Here is a 26,109-nt window from a genome sequence, read left to right on the forward strand (position 1 = left end):
GTAGTCCAGACCCGTTCAGCACTCGTGGCTGGTCCGCAGGACTTGGCCTAAGCGAAACATGTTACGCCTCCCATTGCAAACCTAATTAGGAAAACAGCACACCACGCGACCACTTTCTCCACTTCCACTTCTGGACGGTGTTTTAACAACTAAAGCTTTGTACCTCGGACAAGCATTTATCCTCCAAGAGCTCCCATAGACGATCAATCCACTGGCAACCGCACTCGGCTCCAGCAAGTAGTGTCTGCACCTTACCACAATCCGACTATCGGCTAATGAAGTTTGAAATGTGTCGTAGATTTCCTTGAACCCAACATTGCGCTTTTGACGCCCTCGCAGACCCAACAAAATTGTTAAAAGGTCCCGAACAACTACAATATCGTGGAAAAGGAATGTTCAATAGCCAGTACGTGAAACAAGGATATTTTAAATTAATTATCCATAAAATGACGACTGTGGCCATGCATGGATGTGTAGTTAGTAAGGAAACAAATAATTAATGGTAGCTTACAATGTGCTTTCAGGTTTATACGTGATTTTGACCGCTTGTCGAGCTGGTATGATACCGCATACCAGCTCGACCAGCGGCGGAGAGGAAGGACGCGTTAGCCACTCCCCAAACGCGAGCCCATCCCGAAGATAGTGCAATGCTGGGCCGACCCGCGGTGAGATGCTGTTCGCCATTAAGGGGCCCACATACACAGGTTCGCCGATCATCATTCTTCACAGAGTGGAGCGACAGTGATATTTTTTTCGTTCCGTCGCTCGTCGCGCAGTCCTTAGCTTGAACTCGAGCTTCTTTGTTACCCTCCTTGTTACTGCCTTCGCCGCCGGTCGCTCCGTCATTGCACTGTCTTCGGGATCGGCCCACGAATGGGGAGTGCTTAAAGCCTGCTTCACCTCCACCGCGGGTCGCTCCGTCATTGCACTATCTTCAGGATCAGCCCACGTATGGGGAGTGCTTAAAGCCTGCTTCACCTGTGCCACGAAGTTAGTGCGATGCCAGGCCGACACGCGGCAGAGGTGAAGCAGGCGTTTAGCACTCCCCATACGCCGGCCCATTGCGAAGTTGGTGCAATGCCGGGCCGACCCGCGGCGAGGTGCAGTTCGCCTTTAAGGGGCCTTCCTGCACAGCTTCGCTGGTCATCCTTCTTCACAGAGTGGAATGGCTCTGATATTTCTTTTTCGCTCCGTCGCGCTTCGCGGGGTTCTTAGCTTGTTCTCGAGCATCATTGTTACCCTCCTAGTTACAGCCCTATATGTTAGCACCTGTAGAATGTAATTGTTGTGCTTTTTTTCCTTTGAACGATCGCGGTAAGTTAAATATTTGTGACGTCTGAGAAAAAGGGGCTTGTTTACGTTATTTTATATATGTTCTGACTGTAATAACTTAGGGCCACGTCACCGGAGAAAATTGGTAATGACAAACTTGTGTGACGCAAGGTATGCGATCATATGTAGAATTCCATGGTAATGACAATAATGTAAAAACAAGAATAGCACATCACCTGATTTATTTATTGAGTATAGTGCTCATTAAACGGGAGCTGAGGGCAATGCTACATCACCACACATCGTTCTGAAGGTATTCAACAATGGTGAGATTGTGCATACAATAAATTGCTTTGTCTACATTGACACGTGTACATACTTATCTTTTTCGGGTGACCACGTTTCACCGCTTAACAAATGTTATCACGCAGCGCAGGACGCGCCTGCAGTTTCCTGAATGTTATCGATGGTTCCATGCCCTGTCTGTCACCGAACCTTGTGTAATCTGACTGTATGTATGCGCGACAAAAAAGTGTAGAACTTCGTTGAAGACACGAAAGTCCCTGCGATTAGTTTGGAACGTTCGGCGATTGATGTAATAAAGCCGAAGCGCTTGACCCGTTGATCGGGCTTTGGACGATTGCCGGCTGTAGTCACCGCTATCATTGGGCTGTAAGTGTAGCCTGTTTTTGTGGGCACATGTTCGCCCAATAAAAGTTAGTTTTGTCTCTCACAGTATTGCTACTGTGTTCTTCAACGTCAACACCGGGTTACAATATCGAGAGAACCAATTTGTAGGAGAGTATGTTGTGCAGAGCGAAAGGCGACAAGAGATAAAGAAAAACGAATACAAGCGGTTGTCCTCGTTCTTCGGTGTCCCTTGTCCCTCTTCGCACTGCTTCACACATTCTTACGGAAAACCCACTAATTCGAGCCATCACCCTAAGTTACAATTTGTGGGTTTCCTAAAGCAAGCCTTTCTTATTCAACGGCTCGTAGCTGTTGTGCTTGTGACCTCCTTCATACGTTCGTGTAGGAACTGGATCGTTTGCGCAAGGAGCGTGGTTCCCCTGCGCCAGAATGGTTCAGAAGAGTGTCCACTTGAATCTGTCTTCCTCCCTGTAGACTGAAAGAGAAGCAGTTGTCCCCTTATACATATGGTGCGCGACAACTTCGAATAGTGAAGGCTCGGGTCGAATACGATCCGAATAGGTGGGACTATTCGAATCGTATAGGATGGCTTGTACTGACGTCGGTGTAGCCGCCATGTTGGTGGACGGGCACGGCGAGAAGCTGTGTCCCTGACGGCACGTACAAATCTAGAGTACTCGAATGCCCACTCCCAATTTTGAGTTTTCAGTTATGTGGCTGGGAATTGAATTCGCCGAGGTGTATGTGGAAAGTCTTTAAGTGTTCTTCGAAGAACATCGCTCGAAAGGAACGTGCGTGTCTCAGTAATGGATGAAAACATATTCCATCAACTCTGCTTTTTGGCCGAGTACATTGCGCAACCTCTCGTGCGCAGAGTTCGCACTAGGCATACAGCTTTTTTCCCTTCTCTACTTAATTCACCACCAATGCTTCGCACATTGCCTCCGAGATTTGCCGCCCGATCTCGGAGGACATGTTTTCAGTTTTTGTACTTCCCTAAACCGACAAGCGCGGCAAGGAGGGCTCTGTTGACCTAGTATTCCTGTATTGGGAACCAGCGCTGGAGTTTTCGCGGCGCCTGCAGCGCCGCCCTGGCGGTCAGAACGTGCACAATGCATCCTCCCCCGCGGACGAAAATTGCGTTGCGTGCCCTTAAAGTCGAAGGAAAACAAAAGGGCGCCGACGATACTGTTGCGCATACAAGTGCCACAACTAAGTCGGGATGAGGGAGGATGTATCCTTCTGCGTCTTTCCATCTAAACCCTACGAACAAGAACGGAGGCGGCGTTGGATCCAGGCAGTCAGGCGAGCGGAGTAAGCTCCCGTCTTGTCGCTCTATCAAGCGGTGTCGGGCTGGTTTCTAAATCGAATTTCGCCTGTATCCTTGGTTTATTCGATAGTGAAGACGGTCAGCCATGTCAGACAGTACCAAACAGCAGAATCTGCAGTCGGTATTTCGTCGGAAACAAAATGAGCAATAGCATGCACCATCCGGCATATGTACCATTTTTCCGTCGCAATGCCACCGCCAAGCCCCTTCCAATGCAACCGCACCAAGTGAACGATAAGAAAGGTAAAAATTATCCATTCATTGCCAAGAATTATGTGGGAGGGAAGCTGCCTTGTAATACGAGTTGTATGCGCATAGTGCCGGCGCACGCGCGACTAAGCCACCTATGTGTTTATAAAAATGCGCATGCGGATGAGGACTCGGCGCTGAGATGCATCCGGCAAATTTATGTAATTAGTACTAAATGTAGCCAGGATTGTTACGGATCAAGCAGCGGAGCACTCAAACCTTTGCTTGCGCGTGTCAGCTGATGCGATAAAGCTTTCTTCTCCATTGACTGCTGTGGCGAAGTAACATCAGAATTTTTTATGCCTAGCCAGAGAAATATGGAATATCTTCAGGCCAACTAATACTTACGAAACCATAGCGCAGCACGACCGGAGCCATAACTGCTAGATTTGCGAGGCAGGCAGCCACGCAAGCATGGCATCGATACACGACGCAACCGTTAAAGAAACACACGTGCTCACCGCGACGCACTGTGAAAAATATATAAAGCTTAAAAAGCTTCTTTCGTCATTTCTTCACTTGATGGCGCTAGCTTCTTTTCAAAAACTCCAAGCGGCGCGAATACGGAAACATACGAACTATAATACGGCTGCGTATGTGTGTGTCGTCTGGTTGTGTGGCTGAAATATGCCGCGTTTCGTCGCCAGGGCGGCGTGCAACGCACTCTTTTCGACGCGCCGCCTATCCAGCGCTGGTTCCCCATATGCTCCTGCCGGGAGCAGAGTTGCGCATAGGTGCGCCGCCGTGATCCGGCTCTGCAGCAAAGCCACTCGTCGCGCGCGCAGGAGCCAAATGCCGCGCGGTGTTCCGCTTTTTAGAGCGCAGCTCTTTGGCGTCCGTTCCTGGGTTTCGCGTCGTCGTCGGCGTCGTCGTCGGCGTCGTCGTTGTCGTCGGCGTCGTCGTTGTCGTCGGCGTTGTCGTCGGCCTCGTAACCAGCTCGCCGACGAATCTGCTCCGCCGCCGCCGCGCATGCGCGCTGTCGGCTCTCCGGGCGAGGGAGGATGATGGAAGGGAGGAGGAGAGACTGTGGAGGAGGGCTGGCTACACAAATGGCTCTTTGGCGTCCGTTCCTGGGTTTCGCGTTGTCGTCGGCCTCGTAACCAGCTCGCCGACGAATCTGCTCCGCCGCCGCGCATGCGCGCTGTCGGCTCTCCGGGCGAGGGAGGATGATGGAAGGGAGGAGGAGAGACTGTGGAGGAGGGCTGGCTACACAAATGGCTCTTTGGCGTCCGTTCCTGCGTTTCGCGTCGTCGTCGGCGTTGTCGTCGGCCTCGTAACCAGCTCCGCCCCCCTTTCATCCCCCCAGCGCTAGCAGCGACCGACTGATACCGCTTTCGTGAGTCCGCTACCGCACTCACGAAAGATGTCGTGCACTTCCTGCAACTCGCATTAACCGTCCATCGATCCTCACCGATGTTAGTAGTGGGGGACTTTAATGTTGACATAAAGACAAACAGCAATTTCCTAACACATATGCGGGAGAACATCCCGTTCCTCTCGCTCGTAACGCGTCCCACGGCTGTGACAACCTCGCGAGGCACTTGTATAGATTTCGTCTTTGAGAATCAAGCATTGGTGTACCAAGTCGAACATATATCAGTCTATTTCTCCGACCACAAAGCTTCCTTCATGACTGTCAAGAACTGTTAGTGCAGTCTTTGTTAAAGGAATACGTGTGAAAAATAACAAAAAGAATTCTGTGATAGCGCATACATGTGTTGCTCGATTTCTTTGCCTCAATCTATCGAAAAGGTGAAACAGCTTATTTGCTGCGCTCAAATTTCGCATTAGGAAGTAGCGTAATCGTCGGTAATTTTTTTCTCTAGTGGTCGCGAGCTACAAGCGCCAATTGTTCGCAGACGCTTAGCAAAGGTCACTTCTTAATACAGGCTACGCTCGAACGAGTCATTCGTGCAGCCGGAGGGGGTGGGCTTCCAACCAACCGAAACTTTGTATGTACCGATGTAAACACGCATATACAAACACGCACGAACGTACAAATAAAGGGTAGGACCACCTTCGATTCCCCAAAATAAGGTACTCCAGTGGCTCGAACAGCTCCAAAGTTCGCTCGCAAACGCGCAGTACGTTGCCACAAAAAGCGGTGCAATGATTTTCAGCATGCATATGAAGTTGTCTTATCATGGTCAGAAAGCAAGAAATGTTTTAAAGAGTTTTTAAAACTTCACACACGTAAGGTGGACACATAGCGCATTTTGGCTGCCGAAACCAGCAGGTTAATGACCGTCGCCAAGAGAGTTATCGTGCCTATAATTATGTCAGTGACCGTTAACAGAGCGCCATTTATCGCTAACCATCGTTCACAACAGCTGCACGTTTCCGATACATGCGGTGCAGACACAGATTTAAGCTCATTTCAAATGTTCACATGCGCACATTTTAAGCAAAGCTTACTTTTACGATTCATTCATACCGCAGACTAACCAGCTATAGAGTAGCAGCAAATCTGCAAGTAGAAAAAAGATTCAAGATACAAGAGCTTCTAGATCAAATTTATTTCATACAAGGGAATGCATGAACGGCTGCTGGCAGCAGGCCAAGTGTGCTGGTTCTTGGAACCTTGGGGGCAGAATTCAAAGAAACTGGAAAGGCAACAAGCTATTAGGAGTAACAACAGGTTATTTTTATTGCACTAATCACATCAAGATGGCAAACTTGCAGAGTAATTGTTCACACAATGCAGACTGTAATATGACAACACGTTTTTCTTGATCTCTTATCACTCTGAGAAAAGCCAGTAGTTGAAGACACTGTATCAAGTCAATGAAATCACCGAAGCAGTCTTTGGCCAAAAAGCCATGTTACAAAGCTTTGTGACCTATCGCATCAGAGGCAAGGAAATTTTACGTCATTCAACATTGCATTCACTCCACTCCTGCCCACAGGAAACAGCATTCACCAAAGCACAACGTAGATTTCCAGCATGTTTAATTTAACAAGTTTTTGTTCCATTGGCTGATACATGATGCTCACAAGCTAGCACACATGCAATTCCGGCTTAGCTTCTATGGCAGCAATTAGTTAACAAAATAAATAAGCCTATGCACTTCAAGACAATAAATTGACAAGAATCAATTTTACTGTTCTCAAAACTTCACATGGAGAAGGAATATATTACAATTATCACAGCTAGAGAGCTAAATGTGCATATGCCAACTTAGCACCCATGCCAACTTAGCACCCAACCCGCAGCTGCTCCTCTCAACGCACGATCGACGGTCCGCTGATTGCAGTGGCGATGGCACTGACGGAAACGACGAGTTCGCATGAGTCAGCGATGCGCCCGTAAAGTTGGCTTCGAAGCGACGCGGATCATTTGACGTCATTTTTCGCGCTCGGCCAATAGCGGTGCGAGCGGCGCCGGAAAAGGTATGCGCAACTCTGCTCCCTGCGGGAGTATATACAGGAACACTATGTTGACCGGCGTTTCCGCAGCTCCATCTGGGCAGGCCGTCACGCCCCATTGCACGTTGCCCGCTGCATTAAAGGGAGCAATATATTGCTCATGCGCTCCGGAATTATTGTCTCACATGTAGCGCAATTTATTTAACGAGTTCAAGAAGTGTTACAGGGCCCCTTCAGCGCGATTTCAGACTCTGAGTGAAGAAAGGGGAATAAACAAAGAATAAGGCCTACATATTCGAAGATTCCAATGAAAAAAACAAATATCTATCATTGTAGGCACTTTCACAAGTATCTATGAAACATCATTATGTGTCGACCGTGCCTTCATCTACATGATCTGTTTGTAGTCACGATTCAGCGGCTTGCTGAGTCCTATAAACGTCGCCGTCGAACAATACAGGAAGCAGGGACCGTCTCGAACCAGGACGCCACCGGTTGGAGCGCGAGCCCGCTTCATCCACGTGATCCGCTTCTCGATGCCGTCGGTAGAGCTTCGGTAGTGAACGTGTACACACTTTATGTGAGGCTTGAGACGGGCACTGAATGCCTGCAGGGATTCCGCGGCGTCATTGTCCTGTAATGGCGCCGCTGACAGAAGGCACAAGTACTGCAGGTGGTGGATGCGGGAAATGTTTTCCTGGAATGAAACGATGCCCGCAGAAAGTTATATTACTAAATAAATATAGGATATAGGAATTAAATAATATAGGACATGTAATGAGGAGGGAAGATAACCGATGGTCATAAAGGGTTGGGTTACGGTGTGGATTCCCTGACAAGGGAAGCGTAGCAGGGGGCGGCGGAAAGTTAGGTGTGCGGATGAGATAAAAAAGGTTTGCAGCGACAACATGGCCATAGTAAGCGCATGACCGGAGTAGTTGTAGAAGTATGGGAGAGGCCTTTGCCCTGCAATGGGCGTAGCCAGGCTGATGATGATGGTGAATTTAGACCTCAAAAATTTAACGAGGGCGCAAATATCTTTACCTCGCACACTTATGGCGAAAAAAGTGTTGCAAGGGTGTGAGTTATAGACATTTACATTCTCAATCCTTTCTTTCTGGGTTCTAAAAATTGTACAGTGCACGCCTTTTGGCTTGTTAGCCCATGACCGCAGCAGAAATATCACGAAATAACAGATGTGTGTCTGTCCCTTTTTTCCCGTCGTTTTATTTTGCGCTGTTCAGCTGAACGAACGATGCAACATGCAAGTGCACCAGGCGAGTGGCAGAGCCTAGAACGTTTCGCGGAAGCAATTTCAGTTGCGCATGTCTAACCTTTCTATGTCTGTGTCTGCGGTGAATCTTGCAACCCCAGTAAACATAGCGCAGAAGTACTTTGTTGCATATTACTTTTTTCGTGCTGAACAAGCAACGCACCACACAATCTGTTGGTTTTTTTTTCGCTTGAGATTGAAACATGCGTATCTCATGTCACAGTCGTGGGAAAACGATTGTAAATGTTTCCGCATATCTGGGTGGTGCTCACGATTACCATGGCTATGTACTATTTTTCTGTGGTTTCATGCAATGAAAGAGTTGGTAGTCCCTGCTCGGTCCTACCTCTCTCCCTCCACCATTTTTCGTGTATTTTGCGCAGTACGCCATTCAGTCAGGCCTCCCCTCCCCCAAATAAACAAACTAGGAAATTTCATTTCCGGCGCTTTCGACACATTTAGATTACGGAACCATGCTCGTGGCACTGAAAGCCCGTAGCGCAAACCCGACTCACCAGCAGACACGCGTCGCCGAAGGGCAGGACATGGTGGCGAAGCACGAGACATCTCAGCGAGCTGTTTCTGGCCAGGCGCTGACCCAAAGACGGGTAGTCTGGGTGCGAAGGACTAGGGCAGTCTGACAGCCGCACCGACACCGCTGGGCAAGCCTCGACGAACCAAAGGAAGAAACGGACATGCACGTCACTTAGAGTCAGCCTTGCAAGCGCATTGTGAAAGACGGGGGCGCTGTCGCACATTTCCAACATGTCTTCGTGATCGAGGAGGAACTCACCGTCGCAGACGGCGCACCGAACGAAGCTGCCCCGCCTATCGTAGCGCACGTCCAGTTCTTTGAAGTCGGGGCAGTTCTGTGCTAGACGGCGCAGAGCTGACGGGCGGCGAAGCCCGCAAGGGGTCGCCGAGAGGGATTGCAGGTGCTCCAGCGAGCCGTCCTGGAGTAGTGCCGTCAAGTCGAGGTCGGGTCCGAAGTGGAAAGCGCTTATGTTAAGCTCGACGACCTGCTGGAGCTTGACGGAGATGAAGTCGTGAAGACTGTCGCGGTACGCGACGCCAGCCGTGGCGTAAGCACCGTCGGAGGGCTGTGCCGGAAGTAGTAGAAGACAGAGTTGGCGCACGTTCGTCCAGAAGTGTCCAAGGGCGGCAAGGCCAATCCATTCCGGCGTGCAGCCTTCTGCGTTGTGGACGGCAACCAGGACGAGCTGTTGCGGCAAATGGAGGGGATTTGTGTACCCGACAGCGAGATCTCGGATTAGGACACAGTTCCACATGTTGCTCGACCTCTGGTAGCTGACGTTGGCGCAGACGGTCGCGCAGCTCGTGAAGTCCAACGCTGTGGGCGGCAGGCATTGAAAGGAGGCTGGCACCTCGGAAGAGAACGTGAATGTTTCCAAATTGACGCCCTGTTCGAGGATGGCGTTACATTCCAGGAGCGCGTTTATGAAGTTTCCGCGCACGAAATGAACATGGAGCTCCTCGAGCAACGGGCAGTATCTCAGGAGCGCCGAGAGGAGCTTGAAGTTGAGGTCGCCGCTCACTTCGGCGTACATGCGGCGGAGATTGAGTGCGAGGATGCCTGGCACTTGCGACGCTGTGCTGTGCACCTCCATTATTTCCGAGTCCACGTCCGTCTCAGCCACGAGGGTGAACTCAACTTCCTTTAGACGCAGAAGCCGGTTTAGCATTAAGTGGAGCAAGGCGCTCGGCCTGAGCGGGCAGGCGACGCACTGCAAAATTTGGAGTCCCGTACATTTGGCGATGTGTAGAGGCAATTCGTTGGGTTCGAGAAGGATACAATTTGTGAGGTCGAGTGCGCGGATAGCCAATAGTGATTTCACAGCTTCTAGCTTCTCGACCAGAGAAGACAGCCCTTGGTGGGCGCGTAGCGCCACCATTATTTCGGTGTCCCTGTGCCGTGTCTCTTTAGTGGAGGGCTTAAGGCTCGGGGAATTATTGAGGCTCGAGTGGCGCGGCCCGACGAACGGGGAAAGGCGATGGTTCTATTCGAGGGTTACGCATGACTTTCGACGAATGCTTGTTGCACACGGGATACACTACAGGCGAGCAACGTGACGTCACGGAGGTGCGGTGGCGCTGTCGTTACCCGCAAGGCGTGGAGAAGAAATATTTCCACGAGATTTTCGAAGCCGTGCGTTATCCGGAAGGTGCTCGAACGACTTTTCTACCTTTACTCGGCAAAGATTATTGTTCAAAGCGGCGAACAGCGATTAAGAGCAGCACAAGTGACAAAGTTGTTCGCTCGTTTCACCCCCTTCTGTTTGCCTGCTTGTTCGCAGCATGCATATACAGATGCATGAACCAGTGGATATGACGCGCTACAGGAGATAAGATTTTACCGAGGGAATGCATGTGCGGCTTCAATACGCCGGAGCCAGCTTCAAGCGATATAGCCTCTATTCTTATAGGGTAGAGACTATATGTTTCAGGTTACACTTACAGTTTACCCTTACTTATACGTTACTGGCTGCACTTACGTGAACCCGACAGGCATGGGCATGGGCATGGCGTGACTGCGTGCGGTTTTACATGAACTCGCTTCTGAGAAGTCTTGAACAACGACCGCACCCAGGGCCGTGCCGAGATATCGACGCGTCCGAAATGCACTTCCGGTTCCCCCCTGCCGCCTGCAACAGCTTCTGTTTTGTGGGTCATGTCGTTATGATTAGGTCAGATGCTTGTCTTTGCCTTGTCATGATAGCCTTCCCGTTGCACAGTGCACAAATCGCGACGTGACACTGCTTCCGCTCAAGTCTTAGGGCTGGCTGTAGCCCGACCAGCGAGCGTTTACATGCGCGCTGCGAACAGGTCGAGCTGGGTCGACCTCATGACGTCTGGCCGACTCAGCCCCACCCGACACTCGTTCAGGCCGTCCAGGCAGTGTTTGCACGAGCTCGACAGACCGATTCCCGCCCGAGAAGCCGACTGGACCGGCTTCTGTCTGGTGCATGCCCCGCCATATTAATGCTTGGCAGAGACTATAGCCGGCGGTGCATCGTGGTTAAGCGCGCTCCTCTGTTTCTTATCAAGGGGCAAATTAACAACAAGGTGATGTCGACAAGATGGTGCGTCAACTCACAACTATTATTTTTTCGTTAGAGCACGGTGGCTAATGTACGGAAGTCAGAAAAAGATGTAGCTGAGGGCAATAAAATTAGACAAAAACAAAGCGAGAGAGATAAAAACTTGAGCAGTTCACTCCCTTCGTCAACAAGCGTGTTATGGACGTTCATGGTATTGCACAAGCGCGGCGTACGAAAATATTATGTTCTAAGAATTTATTGTCATGGATGAAGCGTTTTCGCATCTATCTGTGTGGCGTAGTTTTGATGCCTTACTAATCGCTTCCACCGTGTTATCTAACGCACGATATAACTTCACAGCCTTCCTGACCGTGGTTCTGGTGAGCATGATGAAAAACTCGATTCAAAAATGAATTTTGCTGGTTTAGGCGCCGAAACCCCGATACGATCGCGAGGTACCTTGTAGTGGGAGGACTCCGGAATAACTTTGACCACCTGGGATCCTTTAAAGGGCGCCCAATTCATGGTTCAAGAGTGCTGTTTTGCGTATAGCCCCCCATCCAAATGCCGCGGACATGGCTGCGGGATTATATCCCTTTCCCCCGAGCTTGGGAGCTCGTATAGCTGTGCCCTTTGCTGTGCGGACATTCAATAATTTCAATGCTTTTTTTGTTCCCTAAGTATACGCCTACGTCATGTCCTTATTACGGCGTCCTTATTTTGTCGATACAGAGAACCCGAGCGAATTCATCGAAAACGAAACCGCGCTTTTGAACGGGGCGATGCGGCGCCATCAGGCGTAATTTCGACATGTCTATTCCATCCAAACAAGTTTATTTCCGGAAGCTGAACCTATGGATGGGGCGCTACAAATCTGGCAAGCTAAGTGGAACGTTTGGGGAGGAACGGCGTTGCGAAGAGGGAGTTCAGCCCAAGGTCGGTCTCATTTTTTTTTCGGAAATTCCATGGCCACCTACTCGTGGCTGCGCTGATAAGAGTCAACGAGGTCTCTTGAGCTGATTAGTTGCATCGTGCCGAGTGTTACGGGGTCGTTATTACCTCGGCAACATTCCCATGTATCGCCCCATTGACGTAAAGGGCTCGTTTAACTGTCCACATTTTCGGGGCGTACTGTCGGTATACTTATTAGCAACCATTAATAACCACGAAACACTCATATATTCACGTCAAAATCGCTATAGCAGTAGCACGCACGGCGCGACTGTCGGTTTTAAATTTTCCGTCGTCACCGTTTGTGCCACCACCTCGTATTGCACTAAACAACTCCTCGAGGAAATGCAAGTTTGCATCACTCACATCCTGCACTAGCTCATTTGTAATCATTGTTGGACCACTTAAATGTATATCGCTCACTTCGAGATCCAGTTAGTGGAGACGGCGTCCGCTGCACAGTTAACACAGTTCGCGTTCACCAGTAATCTCAATGTATACCCAATAACCCTACAATCTCAAACCTACATTTCAATCGCACCGTTGTCACACCTCAACTCCGTTGTCACACCTCCCTTGCTCTAGACTCCTACTGCTTCGACTGGTTCCTCTGCGATTCCGAAGCTGTGGCCATCAAAGATCCAGTTCTCCTTTTTCTGTAAAAAGAAAAGAAAACCTCAACAGAAGCGCATTAGAAAACTTACGTCATGAGAAGTTGATGATGTGTGGTGTTCTTTGGCGCAAGGGCCAGGTTTGGCGAAAGAGCGCCATGACAAGTGGTAATGTTGACGATGTATTAGGGATGGCGTGCACAAAGAATTCCTCATAGAAGATGTCACATGGCTATAAAAGGGCCTAAAACCTGTAGCTGTAAATGGCGTAGAATATATAGTTGCTAATATAATGACGGTGACTAGGCAGTGATGTGGGCTATGGCAATGGGCTTTCGTTAAAACATTAATCAATAAAACTTAACAGTGACACCAGAGTTTCAAGAGAGCCCTTGAATGCAGGGCTGTTAGTCATGTGCTAAAAAATTACCGACGATTACGTTACTTCCTAATGCGAAATTTGAGCGCAGCAAATAAGCTGTTTCACCTTTTCGATAGATTGAGGCAAAGAAATCGAGCAACACATGTATGCGCTATCACAGAATTCTTTTTGTTATTTTTCACACGTATTCCTTTAACAAAGACTGCACTAACAGTTCTTGACAGTCATGAAGGAAGCTTTGTGGTCGGAGAAATAGACTGATATATGTTCGACTTGGTACACCAATGCTTGATTCTCAAAGACGAGATCTATACAAGTGCCTCGCGAGGTTGTCACAGCCGTGGGACGCGTTACGAGCGAGAGGAACGGGATGTTCTCCCGCATATGTGTTAGGAAATTGCTGTTTGTCTTTATGTCAACATTAAAGTCCCCCACTACTAACATCGGTGAGGATCGATGGACGGTTAATGCGAGTTGCAGGAAGTGCACGACATCTTTCGTGAGTGCGGTAGCGGACTCACGAAAGCGGTATCAGTCGGTCGCTGCTAGCGCTGGGGGGATGAAAGGGGGGCGGAGCTGGTTACGAGGCCGACGAAAACGCCGACGACGACGCGAAACGCAGGAACGGACGCCAAAGAGCCATTTGTGTAGCCAGCCCTCCTCCACAGTCTCTCCTCCTCCCTTCCATCATCCTCCCTCGCCCGGAGAGCCGACAGCGCGCATGCGCGGCGGCGGAGCAGATTCGTCGGCGAGCTGGTTACGAGGCCGACGACGACGCGAAACCCAGGAACGGACGCCAAAGAGCCATTTGTGTAGCCAGCCCTCCTCCACAGTCTCTCCTCCTCCCTTCCATCATCCTCCCTCGCCCGGAGAGCCGACAGCGCGCATGCGCGGCGGCGGCGGAGCAGATTCGTCGGCGAGCTGGTTACGAGGCCGACGACAACGCCGACGACAACGACGACGCCGACGACAACGACGACGCCGACGACGACGCCGACGACGACGCGAAACCCAGGAACGGACGCCAAAGAGCTGCGCTCTAAAATTGCCTGGCCAAATGATTTTCAGGGTGTCGCTTTCGGCTAAAAAATCTAAGACTATTTGCAGTTTAATAAAATGGTTCGTCACTAAGAAAAAATGCAGGATGGAGAGGTATATTTTCGCGATATGCAGAAGGGAAATACTTTTTACTCCCGGTTTCTATTGCAGGGTACTGGATAAGAACCCGGAGGACTGTTAGGCTATCGCCGCACCTACTACAAGTAGGAGGATGCCCGCTAGTCAAGAGGTAGGAGTGAGTACCGTAAGTGTGTCCTATTCTTAATCGGCAAAGAAGTACTTCCTTGTACCGTGCTGTTTTGTCACTTATCCAATTCCGCAATTTTGGTTTTTTAATGTGTAACTTATTCAATGTTTGTGTATCCCACTCTGCTTGCCGATGATTCCTCAATTTTCGGCGCAGAAAGGGCTTTAGGTCTGTGGCAGGAATGGAGATATTTCCATCTGTGTCGCTAAAACTCACTGACGTAGCGTTTTCGTCAGCAGCTACGTTGCCTTTTATAACTTTATGGCCAAGTTCCCAGCAAAGGATAATCGCTTGGTTGCACATATATGCGGAGCATAACAAGCTATACAGCTCATTAAAAACCGAATTCTTATGCTTTCGTAAGCTAATTAGGGCTTTCTATACACTTAATGATTCTGTGAAGACAATAGCCTTAGCGACATTTGTGTGCCGTATGTGTTGAATAGCCTTAAGAATGGCGTATGCTTCTGCTGTATAGATACTGGTGTGTGGGTTTAGTGGTCCAGATGTTGTAAGTGAGGGTCCCAGAGCTGCGTAAGCAACACCAGCTGGACACTTCGAAGCATCTGTGTAAAATTCAACACATGAGTACTTCTCCTTGAGTTCCCAAAAATGCGAATATATGTGTGCCTCCAGGGCTCTTTCGATATTTCTAAGAAAGATGTCACATTGGATAGTCTGCCACTCCCAAGGTGGTGGAAGCCGTGTAGGAGCCATTAGGACATTGTGTAAAAGAGGGACCTCTGTTTTTTCTGAGAGTGATTCCAACTAGCCTAGCAAAACAGCCTAGCAGTGGACAAGTCGCATATAGTAGAATGACAAGGATGTTTATCATCTGAGTTAACTTTTAGGGCGTAGGAGAAAGTTCAGTATGTCCTTTGGTAGTGCAATGACCATTCGTTTGATTCGATCTAGAGGCTTTGCACAGGGCTAGTCCTAAAGGCGCCTGTAGCAAGGCGGATACCTAAGTGGTGAATAGGATCTAGCATTTTGAGAGCACTAGGTCCGGCAGAATTATAGACTATTGCTCCGTTGTCAAGGCGTGTTTATATTAGACTTTTGTACAGCTTTAAAAGGCACAGCCTGTCGCTTCCCCAAGATGTACGTGACAAGAGCTTCAGCAGGTTCATAGACTTGAGGCACTTTGATTTCAGATACTTCAGGTGTGGTGCAAAAGTCAGCTTACTGTCTAAAAGGATTCCTAGAAATTTGTTGTCATGGCTCACAGATAGCCGCTCTTCATTTATATCTGTTGCGGGGTCCGCCAGTATGCCTCTGTTGTTAGATAATAGGACGCATGTACTTCTTGTGGGTTTAGCTTGAAACCGTTTTGGTCCGCCCACTTAGATAATTTATTTATGCAAAGCTGTACTTGTCGCTCGCAGCTACCTTGGTTACATGATTTGAAACTTATCTGGATGACATCCACATATACAGAATAAAACATAGTATGTGGTATGGCAGTCTGGATCGAGTTCATTTTCACAATATGAAGAGCGCAGCTCAGCACATCACCTTGTGGAACAGCAGCCTCTTGCGTAAATGGACGCGACAGAACGTTACCAACTCTAACACGGAACGTCCGATTGGAGAGGTTCACGTTCAGCAAGCTGCCTCGAACTCCCATTTCAGACAGGTGACGGAGGATTCCAAAGCGCCAGGTTGTGTCGTATGCCTTTTCCATATCTAAAAATACTGACAGGAAGAACTGTTTGTGGACAACGGTATCACGGATATTTGTCTCGATGCGAACAAGGTGATCTGTTGTGGATCTACCCTCCCTAAAACTGCACTGAAAGGGATCGAGTATCTTGTTGCTTTCAAGAAAATGGATGAGGTGACGGTTAATCATCTCAAATAATTTGCATAGGCAACTAGTCAGAGCTATAGGCCTATAACTGCTGGGTAACGAAGGGTCCTTGTCCTCTTTGAGAATAGGGATTACGATTGTTTCTTTCCAGGCAGAAGGAATGTAGCTGGCAGAGAACATGGAATTGAAGAGTGATAGTAGTGTTTTTTGGGTTTCAGGGTGTAAGTGTCTGATCATCTCATACATTATTCTGTCACTTCCTGGAGTGGATTTGTTGCAACAGTTCAGTGAGGCTTGGAAATCAGCCATTCCAAATGGACGCTTGTATACTTCATTGGATGTGGCTTTCCCACCCAGAGTCATCTGTTCTGCTTGTCACCGGAATTTTAGGGATGTATCTCTGTAATGAGATGTACTGGAAATGTGCTCTGAATGTGTTCCTAGACAGTCTGCCTGGTCCTCAAGAGTAGCTGTTTGCGTGTTTACTAATGGTAGAGGATGAGTTTCGCGTCCTTTTATTTTGTTTACTGTGTTCCAGGCTTTTCTTTTGTCTGTATGTGAACTAATACTAGAGATGTATTTTTGCCAGCTTTCCCTTTTGGCAAGGTGGCGCGTTCTTCTACCTTCTGATTTTATTTTCTTGAAGCTGATCAAGGTCTCGGTAGCTGGGCAGTCGCGAAGGTGACTCCAAGCCGTAATTTTATTTTTGCGAGCTTCCTTACAATGCTCATTCCACCAAGGAATACGTCGTTTAGAGGGTGATCCATTCGTTTGAGGTATACATATTGGTGCAGCATCAGTTATAAATGCCGTCAAATGTGACACTCTATCATCGATTGAGAGAGTACAGATGTCATCCCAGGTCAAATGTGTCAGCTCTCTGTATCGTTTCCAGTCAGCACAGTCAACCTTCCAACGGGGCAGATGTGGAGAAAACTTATCGCTTTTTGTTAATTTTAAGACAATTGGGAAATGGTCACTCTCATATGGATTTCTGATCACGTTCTACTCCACTTATGACACTAGTGTGCTTGATGTTATGCTTAAGTCAATAGATGAGAACGTTTTGTTTGCCACGCTGTAGAATGTGGGTTCTTTCTTGTTTAGTAGGCATGCATTGGAAGACAAAAGGAAGTTTTCTAACAAGCGCCTTCTCGTATCACGACAACCTCCCCAGAGGGTGTTGTGTGCGTTTAGATTGCCTACTACAGTGTAAGGTTCGGGGAGTTCTGCGATAAAGCTCTCGAATTCTGTTCTGGAAAGTTGATGGCTCGGGGGAATGTAGAGAGAGCTAACTGTAACTAGCTTATCAAATAGTGCGCTTCTGGTTGCCACTGCCTCAAGGGGCGTTTGCAGATGTAAATGCTTACAGGCGATACCCTTATAAACTATAATATCAACACCGCCTGACGAGACGTAGGCGTCACTGCGATCTTTGCGGTAAATGGCATATTGTTTGAGAAAGTTAATATGCGAAGGATTGAGGTGTGTTTCTTTCACACACAGCACCCTTGGATTAAACTTGCGAAGGAGTTCCTTAATGTCGTCAAGATTGTGTATTAGACCTCTCACATTCCAATGCATTACCTGCGTGGCCCTATTGGAAGTGTTTTATGGTGTTTGTCAAGAGATATCAATTAGGTTGGCTCAAGGGACCTTTCGAGGCCCCTTGATGTGATGTATTTCTTTTTTGTTGGCGCGCTCCAGGGAGCAAAGCCGTTCCTTCGGCGTCTGAGATGCCGGAGAAGTTTTTGTTACATCAGAGGCGCTGGATGACGCCCGCTCAGCGGGCACGCGCGGGGGTTTTTCGGGCCTGTCTGCACGAGCAGTGGCCCTGGGACCGGTAGGACCGGAGGTCTGCTGGCCCTTCGTGGTAGGGGCCGGAAGAGCAGTGGCTGCTCCCGCCAGGGGGCTAATGGCGTCACCGCCGTCACACTCCGTGTGACTTGCGCGGCCGCCAGAAGATGTGGCGCTGCCCCCCGGCGCGTCACATCACAGTAGGACGGATTCGATTGGTTGTGGACTCTAAAACGCTTGCGCGCTTCTGGAAAAGAGATGTTTAGTTTGACCTTCTGTTCGATTATTTGTTTTTCTTTCTTCCATGACGGGCACGATCGTGAATAGGCGGGGTGGTCTCCGTCACACTTAGCGCAGTGGGTTGTGGAAGAACAGTTGTCTGAAGTGTGGTCTTTAGATGCACATTTTGCACAAGTAGCACGCCCTCAGCAGCTCTGTGACCGGTGCCCAAAACGTTGACACTTGAAGCATCGGCGCGGATTGTGAATGTGCGGTCGTACACGTAGTTTACGATATCCCGTCTCTTATGAGTCAGGTTGTTCACTTGTTCCAAATGGTATTATTAGATGCTTTGTTGGAATTTCCTTGTTGTCGCGCCTTAACTTAATTCGTTGCACCTTTACCACGTTTTGGTCTTGCTATCCTTGCAACAGCTCGCTCTCACTAAGTTCATGGAGGTCGTCATCAGAAATGACACCACGCACAGTGTTCATAGACCAGTGGGGGCCCACAAAGACAGGAATGTCACCGAACGCAACAAGATTAGTCAATTTGCTGTATTGAAGTTTGTCACTCACTTCGAGAAGAAGGTCGCCGTTTCTCATTTTAGTTACTTTGTAACCAGGGCCGATTGCTTCTGTCAAACATTTTGCGACAACAAATGGGGATATTGTGCGGACTGTCTTGGTTTCATGCTGACTATGTATTACATGGTATTTGGGAAATATTTCTTTTGGTTTCAAGGGAAAGTTGAGTGTTTCATCCGTGGGCCCCCTCTTTAGGGAGCGATCAAGGAGTGGGGGGAGACTAGAAGCCATATATATGATTACTTCATTCGGCAGGAATGCCAGCCACTCACCACGAAGCCCAACCTGGAGACGTCACAGGAATAGAATATTCTATTCTGCATACGCCAGCAGTACATGCCTACTATAACCTAATATATATATATACCCAAGAGTGGATATATTACACAAGGTTAACCCTTGCCGCCTAGAAAAAAGAAAAAAAAGAAATGAATAGAAGACAGGAAAGATGAAAAAGGTGAAAGAGAAAGACGACGATTGGAGAGGAGCACAGGAAAAGGCGACTGCCGATTTCCTCCAGGTGGGTCAATCTGGAGGTGCCGTCTATGTGAAGCCGAGGCCGAAGAGGTGTGTTGGCTGGGGGGCCTTAACGGTCGGAGCACGCGGCATCGGCTCAACCTCCAGGACCCCCTTTCCCCGGACACGGCTAAGCTGCGCACGGCTACACGCGGGAGGGTCCAATCCTCGTGTGCTCGGGTACGCGGTGTTGCAACACACCAAACGCCTGCTGACGCAGACGCCCCTTCGGGGAGCGTCGTGAGAAGTTCTGGAATCACTTCTTCTACTTGCTTCCAAGTTGTTTAATAAGTTTACCTTCATAGTCAAAAGAAGCTCTAGAGGTTGTCAAATTAATTCTATATATTTATACTAGAATAACGCTCGCATAAAACTCATTTACGACACTGAGGTGGGATTGATATTCCTTGTAGACGCCGAATGCCATATAAATGCACGAGGGCAATGTGTAGGCAAATAAATTTGAACAACCACAACATAATGCTTACTCGGACATTTCTTAAAAATATTACCACAGCGCTTTTGCCAATTACAAAAAGCACACTGATCATAACAGTGCATCCTTCTCCCACTTGATTTGCACATTGTTGGCAGTTAGCGAGTAAAATTTAGTTTTGGTGACCAAGCTGTTGATGCCCGTCGGTAGGCGGGCCACCCTTTTCCACGTAGCCCAGGCCCGTTAAGCTCTCGTAGCTGGTCCTCAGGATTTGGCCTAAGCAAAGCATAGTACGCTTGCCATTGCAAACCTCATTCAGGAAAAAGCACACCACGGAAAATCTTCCACCACTTCCACATCTAGACGGTGGTTTAACAATTATAGTGTTGTACACTCCGTTAAGTTCTGAACCCCCAAAAATTCCCGAGGACGATCAATCCACTGGCAGTGGTCATCACACTCGGCTCCAGTAAGGAAAGCCTACCCCTTACCACAATGCGACCAACGACTTATGAAGTTTGAAATTGGTCGTAGACTTCCTTCAACCCAACAAAGCACTTTAGGAACTCTCCGAGACACCCAAAAATTAATAAACGGTTCGGAACAATCATAATTGCGTGGAAAAGAAATGTTCAATGGCCAGTACGTGAAACAAGGATATTTTTAAACAATTATTTGTAAGATGTCGACTGTGGCAGTGCATGAATGTGTACTTAGTAAGGACACAAATAATAAAAAGGTAATTTTCAACGTGGTTACTCGTTTATATATGGTTTTCTAACAAACAAGATACAAATTATTGTGGATTTTATTTTTTACGGTATTTGGAATGATATCTGCTCCATGGTTCGACGGGGGCGGGTCACTCTTCCCACGAGAAAAACTCTCTTTCATAATAGCCGACCTATTTTCATTAAACATTTATGTATTGTATTAGCCTATTATTTATAATTGTACTAGGCAAAGTTGGAGGACGCGCACGGCGAGAAGCTGCGTGCGTGACGTCACGTACAAATTGCGAACATTCGCTTGCACATTCCGAATTTTCAGTGTTCCGGTCCTGCGGCTAACAATTGAATTCGCTGTAGTCTATATTGAAAGTTCTTTTTAAGTGTTCTTTGGAGAACATTCATTGAAAGGAACGTGCGTGTCCCAGTAATGGATAAAAACATGCTGGACCAACTCGGGTCTCTGGCCGAGCACCCTTCGCAACCTCTTGTGCGTGCGCCATGTTCGCACTGGGCCTACAACATTGCTTCCCTCTCTACTGCATTGACCACCAGCGCTTCGTGCATCGCCTCCGACAACCGCCTCCCGATAACGGGGGCAGTGTTTTGAATTTCTAGACAACCCGTCACCAACAAGCACGTCACGGAGTGTTGTGTTGACCGGCGTTTCTGCAGCGCCAGCTGGGCAGGCCGTCACGCCCCATTGTAGTTGCCCCGATTCATGAAAGCGAGCAATATTTGTCTCATGCGCTCCTGAAGCATGGCCTCGCATGTAGCGCGATTTATTTAAAGGGCTAAACAAGTTTTGCAGGGCACATTTTGCGTGAGTTCAGGCAAGAAAGAAAAATAAACAAGGGATAAGGCATGAACATCCGATGATACGAATAAAAAGAAGCAAATGATAAGCTGTATCATTGTAGGCACTTTTAAGCGTATCTAAAATTTTATTACGTCTCGGCCGTGCCTTCATCTAGATGTTTGTGAAGTCACAATTCAGCGGCTTGGCGAGTCCTATGAATGTGGCCGTCGAACAATACAGGAAGCAGGGACCGTTTCGAACCAGGACGCCACCGCTTGGAACGCGACACTGCTTCATCCACGTGATCCGCTTCTCGATGCCGTCGATCGAGTTTCGGTAGTGAACGTGTACACACTTTATGTGAGGCTTCAGGCTGTCGCTGTACGTCCGCACGCACAACTCGGCGATACTGTTCAGTAATGGCGCCGCCGACAGAAGGCACAGGTGCTGCAGGCGGCCGATGAGGGAGATGGCTTCCTGTAATGGAGGGATGCCCGAGAAAATTATATTCTTAAATAACTTAGACGTCCAAAAATTTAATAAGGGCGTAAATGTCTTTAACTCGCACTCTTATGGTGAAAAAAAAGTGATGCAAGGATGAACGGTAGATATTTACATGCTTTACCCTTTCTTTTTGGGTGCATCATACAGGTGCATGCATTTGGGCTTGTTAGTTCATTAGCGGAGCAGAAATGTCACGGAATAACAGGATGTGTGTCCGTCCCTTTTTTTCCCCATCGTATTATGTTGCGCTGTTCAGCTCCAGGAACGATGCAACATGCGAGTGCGCCAGTCGAGGGGTAGAGGCTAGGACGTTTTGCCGAAGCAATTTGAGTTGCCCGTATCTAACCCTTCCATGCCTGTGTCTGCGGTAAATTTATTAAATTGAAATCATGCTTTCAGAAATTGTGCTAAACAAACTAAAGAATTTGATGGGAGCAAATCAGTTTTGTGTTAATGCAGGAACTTATGGTTGCGATCGGTTGCCTGTTCTGAGCGAAACAGTAAGCTCTGGGGAGCAGTATTTATTTTTTCCTTTCTTGTGCCGTTAGAGGGTGACAGTGTCTGCGAGTGTAATTATATAGTTACCTTCAGCATTTGTCGCAAGAAAGATACGCAACTACAGTGAACCTAATGCGGAAGTACTTTGTTGCGGATTAGTTGGTTCATGCACAACAAGTAGTGCACCGCACGTAATCTGAATTTCTTTTTGTTCGCTTCTGAAATGAAAGTGTGCGCACTTAATATCACAGTGGCGGCAAAACTATTCTAGATGTTTGCGCATTTCCGGGTGGTGCTAGTGGTTACCTTACATATCTATTGGCTTCCTGTCGTTTCATGCCATAAAACATTTGGTAATCTAATTTAGTTGTAGCGCAAGCTGCACAGGGACAACAGAAAGGCACATCTAACACACACAGCTCTGTGTGCGTGAGATATGCCGTTATTTTTCCTTGTTTAGTCTGCGCCACAACAAAATAAGATATGCCAAAGCAACAAGCCCCTATTGCTATCCTCATCGACAATTGGTAGTCTGCGGTCTGTCCTACCTCTCCCTCCACCATTTTTCACATATTTTACACAGTACGTAACTCACTGAGGAAATTTATAAACGAGGAAATTTTAGTTCCGGCCCCGTCGACACGTTTAGATTGCTGAACCATCCTTAAATTTCTCGTGGCACTGAAAGCACGTAGATCAAACCCGACTCACCAGCAGAGACGCCTCGCCCAAGGGCAGGGCATCGTGTCGAAGCACGAGACAACTCAGCGAGCTGTTTCTGGCGAGAAGCTGACCCAAAGACGTGTACTCTGGCTGCGAGGGGCTAGGGCAGCCTGAGAGCCGCACGGAAACCGCAGGACAGCTCTCGATGAACCAAAGGGACACGTGGCCATGCACGTCACTGAGCGTAAGCCTGGCAAGCGCATTGTGAAACACGGGGGCGGGTTCGTACATTTCTAACATGTCTTTGCGATCGAGGAATAACTGACCCTCGCAGCCGGCGCACTGAAAGAAGTTACCCCGCCTATCGAACCGCACGTCCAGTTCTTTGAAGTCCGGGCAGTTCTGTGCCAGACGGCGCAGAGCTGACGGACGGCGAAGCCCGCAAGGGGTCACCGAGAGGGATTGCAGATGCTTCAGCGAGCCGTCCTGGAGCAGTGCCGTCAATTCGAGGTCGGGGCCGAAGTGGAACGCGCTTATGTTAAGCTCGACGACCTGCTGGAGCTTGACGGAGATGAAGTCTCGAAGACTTTCGCGGTACGCGGCGCCAGCCGTCGCGTAGACACAATCGGAGGGCTGTGTGGAAAATAGCGGAAGACAGAGTTGGCGCACATTCGTCCAGAAGTTTCCAAGGGCGGCCAGGCGAATCCACTCCGGCGTCAAGCCTTCTGCGTGGTGGACGGCAATCAGGACCAGCTGTTCCGGCAAATGGAGGGGATCTGTGCAGCCGACTGCAAGATCTCGGAGTAGGGCACAGTTCCACATGTTGCTGGACCTCCGGTAGCAGACGTTGGCGCAGACGGCTGTACAGCTCGTGAAGTCCAACGGTGTGGACGGCAGGCGTTGATTGGATGCTGGCACCTCAGAAGAGAACGTGAACGTTTCCAAATTGACGCCCTGTTCGAGGATGGCGTTGCATTCCAGGAGGGCGTTAATGAAGTTTCCGCGCACGAAATGAACACGTAGCTCGTCCAGCTTAGGGCAGTAGCTCAGGAGCGCCGAGAGAAGCTTGATGTTCATGTCGCCGCTCACTTCGGCGTATATGCGGCGGAGATTGCGAGCCAGGATGCCTGGCCCTTGCGACGCGGTGTTGTGCAGCTCCCTTATTTCCGAGTCCACGTCCGTCTCAGCCACGAGGGAGAACTCAACTTCCTTTAGACGCGGAAGCCGTTTTAGCATTAAATCGAGCAGGGCGCTCGGCCTGAGCGGGCAGGCGACGCACCGCAAGTATTTGAGTTCCTTACATTTGCCGATGTGCAGAGGCAATTCCTTTGGTTCGAGAAGAATGCAATTAGTGAGGTCCAGTACGCGAATAGTCAGCAGCGATTTCACAGCTTCTAGCTTCTCGACCAGAGAAGACAGCCCTTGGTGGGCGCGTATCACCACCATTATTTCGGTGTCCCTGTGCCTTGTTTCTTTAGCGAAGGGCTTCACGCTCGGCGAATTATAGAGGCTCGAGTGGCGGGCGCCAAGCAACGAGGAAAGACGATGGTGCTAACAGAGCGTTACGGCACGACTTTTGACAAATGTTTGTTGCACACGTGATACACTACGGGCGAGCAACGTGACGTCATAGAGGTGCGGTGGCGCTGTCATCGCTCCCAAGACTTGGAGAAGAAACATTTCCGCGAGATTTGCGAAGGCGTGCATTTCGCGGAAAGTGCTTGAACGAGTTTTCCACCTTTACTCGGCAAAGATTATTGTGCAAAGCGGCGAACTGCGATGAAGAGCAGCAGAAGTGACAAGGTATTGTTCGTTCGTTTCACCCAATTCTTTTTGGCTTCTTGTTCGCTGCATGCAGTTACAGGTGCATGAACCCGCGGATATGATACCGCACACGAGATAAGATTTTATGGGAGATGTAAATGCACGTGTGGCTACAATTCGCCGGGGCCAGCTTCAAGCGATATAGCCTCTGACCTTATAAGTTAGAAGCAATGGGTTACAGGTTACACTTACAGGTTACACTTACTTATAGGTTACAGGCTACATTTTAGTGAACCCGGCAGTCAGAAAATTGGGCAGAATGAACATGGCGTGACCACGTGCCCTTTAACATGAACTCGCTTCTGAGAAGTGTTGAACAACGACGGCACTCAGGTGCCGTGCCGGGATATCGACGCGTCCGAACTGCACTTCCGGTTCCCGCTTGCCGTCTGCAACAGCTTGTCTTTCATGGGTCATGTCATTATGATTAGGTTAGATGCTTGTCTTTGCCTTGTCCTGATAGCCTTCCCGTTGCACTGTGCACAAATCGCGACGTCACACTGCCTCCGCTCAAGTCACAGCGCTGGTTGTAGCCCGACCTGTGAGTGTTTACATGTGCGCTGCAAATGGGTCGAACTGTTGTCGACCTCGCGCAGTCGGGCCGACTCAGCCCGACCCAACGCTCGTTCAGGCCGACCGGGCAGCATTTGCACGAGTTCGACAGGCAAGTTCCAACCTGACAACCAGGCTGGACCCGCTTTTGTCGTGTGCATGCAAAACGCATAGCTGTATTAACGCTTGGCAGGGACTACAGCCGGCGCTGCATCGTGCTTGAGCGCGCTCCTTCTTTGTATAACAAAGGACGAATTGAGAACGATGTGACACCGATAACATGATGCGTGATCCCACAACTATTATTTTTCCTTAGAGCCTGGTGGCTATTGTACGGAAGTCACAAGAAAAGAAAAGGGAACTGAGGGCAACAACATTAGACAAAAACAAAGCGAGACAGATTAAAACTTCATCAGCTGACTGCCTTCGTCAGCACGTGTGTTATGGACGGCACAAGCAAGGCGTTCGAAAATTCTGTTTTAAGAATGTATAGTCATGGATGGGGCGTATGCATCTATCTTTGTGGTGCAGTTCTGCTGCCTTACTAATCTCTTCATCCGTGTTATCTTGCGCGCGATATAACTTACACAGCCTTCCTGACCGTGGTTCTCGTGAGCGTGCCACTAAATTCCATATATAAAAATGAATTTCACTGTTTTACGCGCGGAAACCACGATACAATCATACAATCATGAGGTACCCTGTAGATGGAGGACTCCGGAATAA

At 48.8% G+C, this 26,109-nt stretch overlaps 3 protein-coding genes across 3 annotated transcripts in view; all 3 read right to left on the bottom strand.

Moving 5' to 3' along the window:
* Positions 1–26,109, bottom strand: part of LOC139049030 (transcription initiation factor TFIID subunit 11-like) — a 101,187-nt gene that overhangs the window by 51,735 nt on the left and 23,343 nt on the right. The gene's annotated exons all lie outside the window — the stretch shown is intronic.
* On the bottom strand, positions 6,835–11,261 carry LOC139048999 (uncharacterized). Its single transcript, XM_070524015.1, has 2 exons — positions 8,657–11,261; positions 6,835–7,565 (listed from the first exon to the last, which is right to left on the bottom strand). Exons 1-2 carry the CDS (start codon positions 10,052–10,054, stop codon positions 7,257–7,259), a joined length of 1,707 nt encoding a protein of 568 aa, XP_070380116.1. The 5' UTR covers positions 10,055–11,261; the 3' UTR covers positions 6,835–7,256.
* Positions 21,281–24,834, bottom strand: LOC139049027 (uncharacterized). Its single transcript, XM_070524052.1, has 2 exons — positions 23,056–24,834; positions 21,281–21,819 (listed from the first exon to the last, which is right to left on the bottom strand). Exons 1-2 carry the CDS (start codon positions 24,451–24,453, stop codon positions 21,514–21,516), a joined length of 1,704 nt encoding a protein of 567 aa, XP_070380153.1. The 5' UTR covers positions 24,454–24,834; the 3' UTR covers positions 21,281–21,513.

Source organism: Dermacentor albipictus, chromosome 8, assembly GCF_038994185.2.
Source record: "Dermacentor albipictus isolate Rhodes 1998 colony chromosome 8, USDA_Dalb.pri_finalv2, whole genome shotgun sequence".
In the NCBI taxonomy this organism is placed as follows: domain Eukaryota; kingdom Metazoa; phylum Arthropoda; class Arachnida; order Ixodida; family Ixodidae; genus Dermacentor; species Dermacentor albipictus.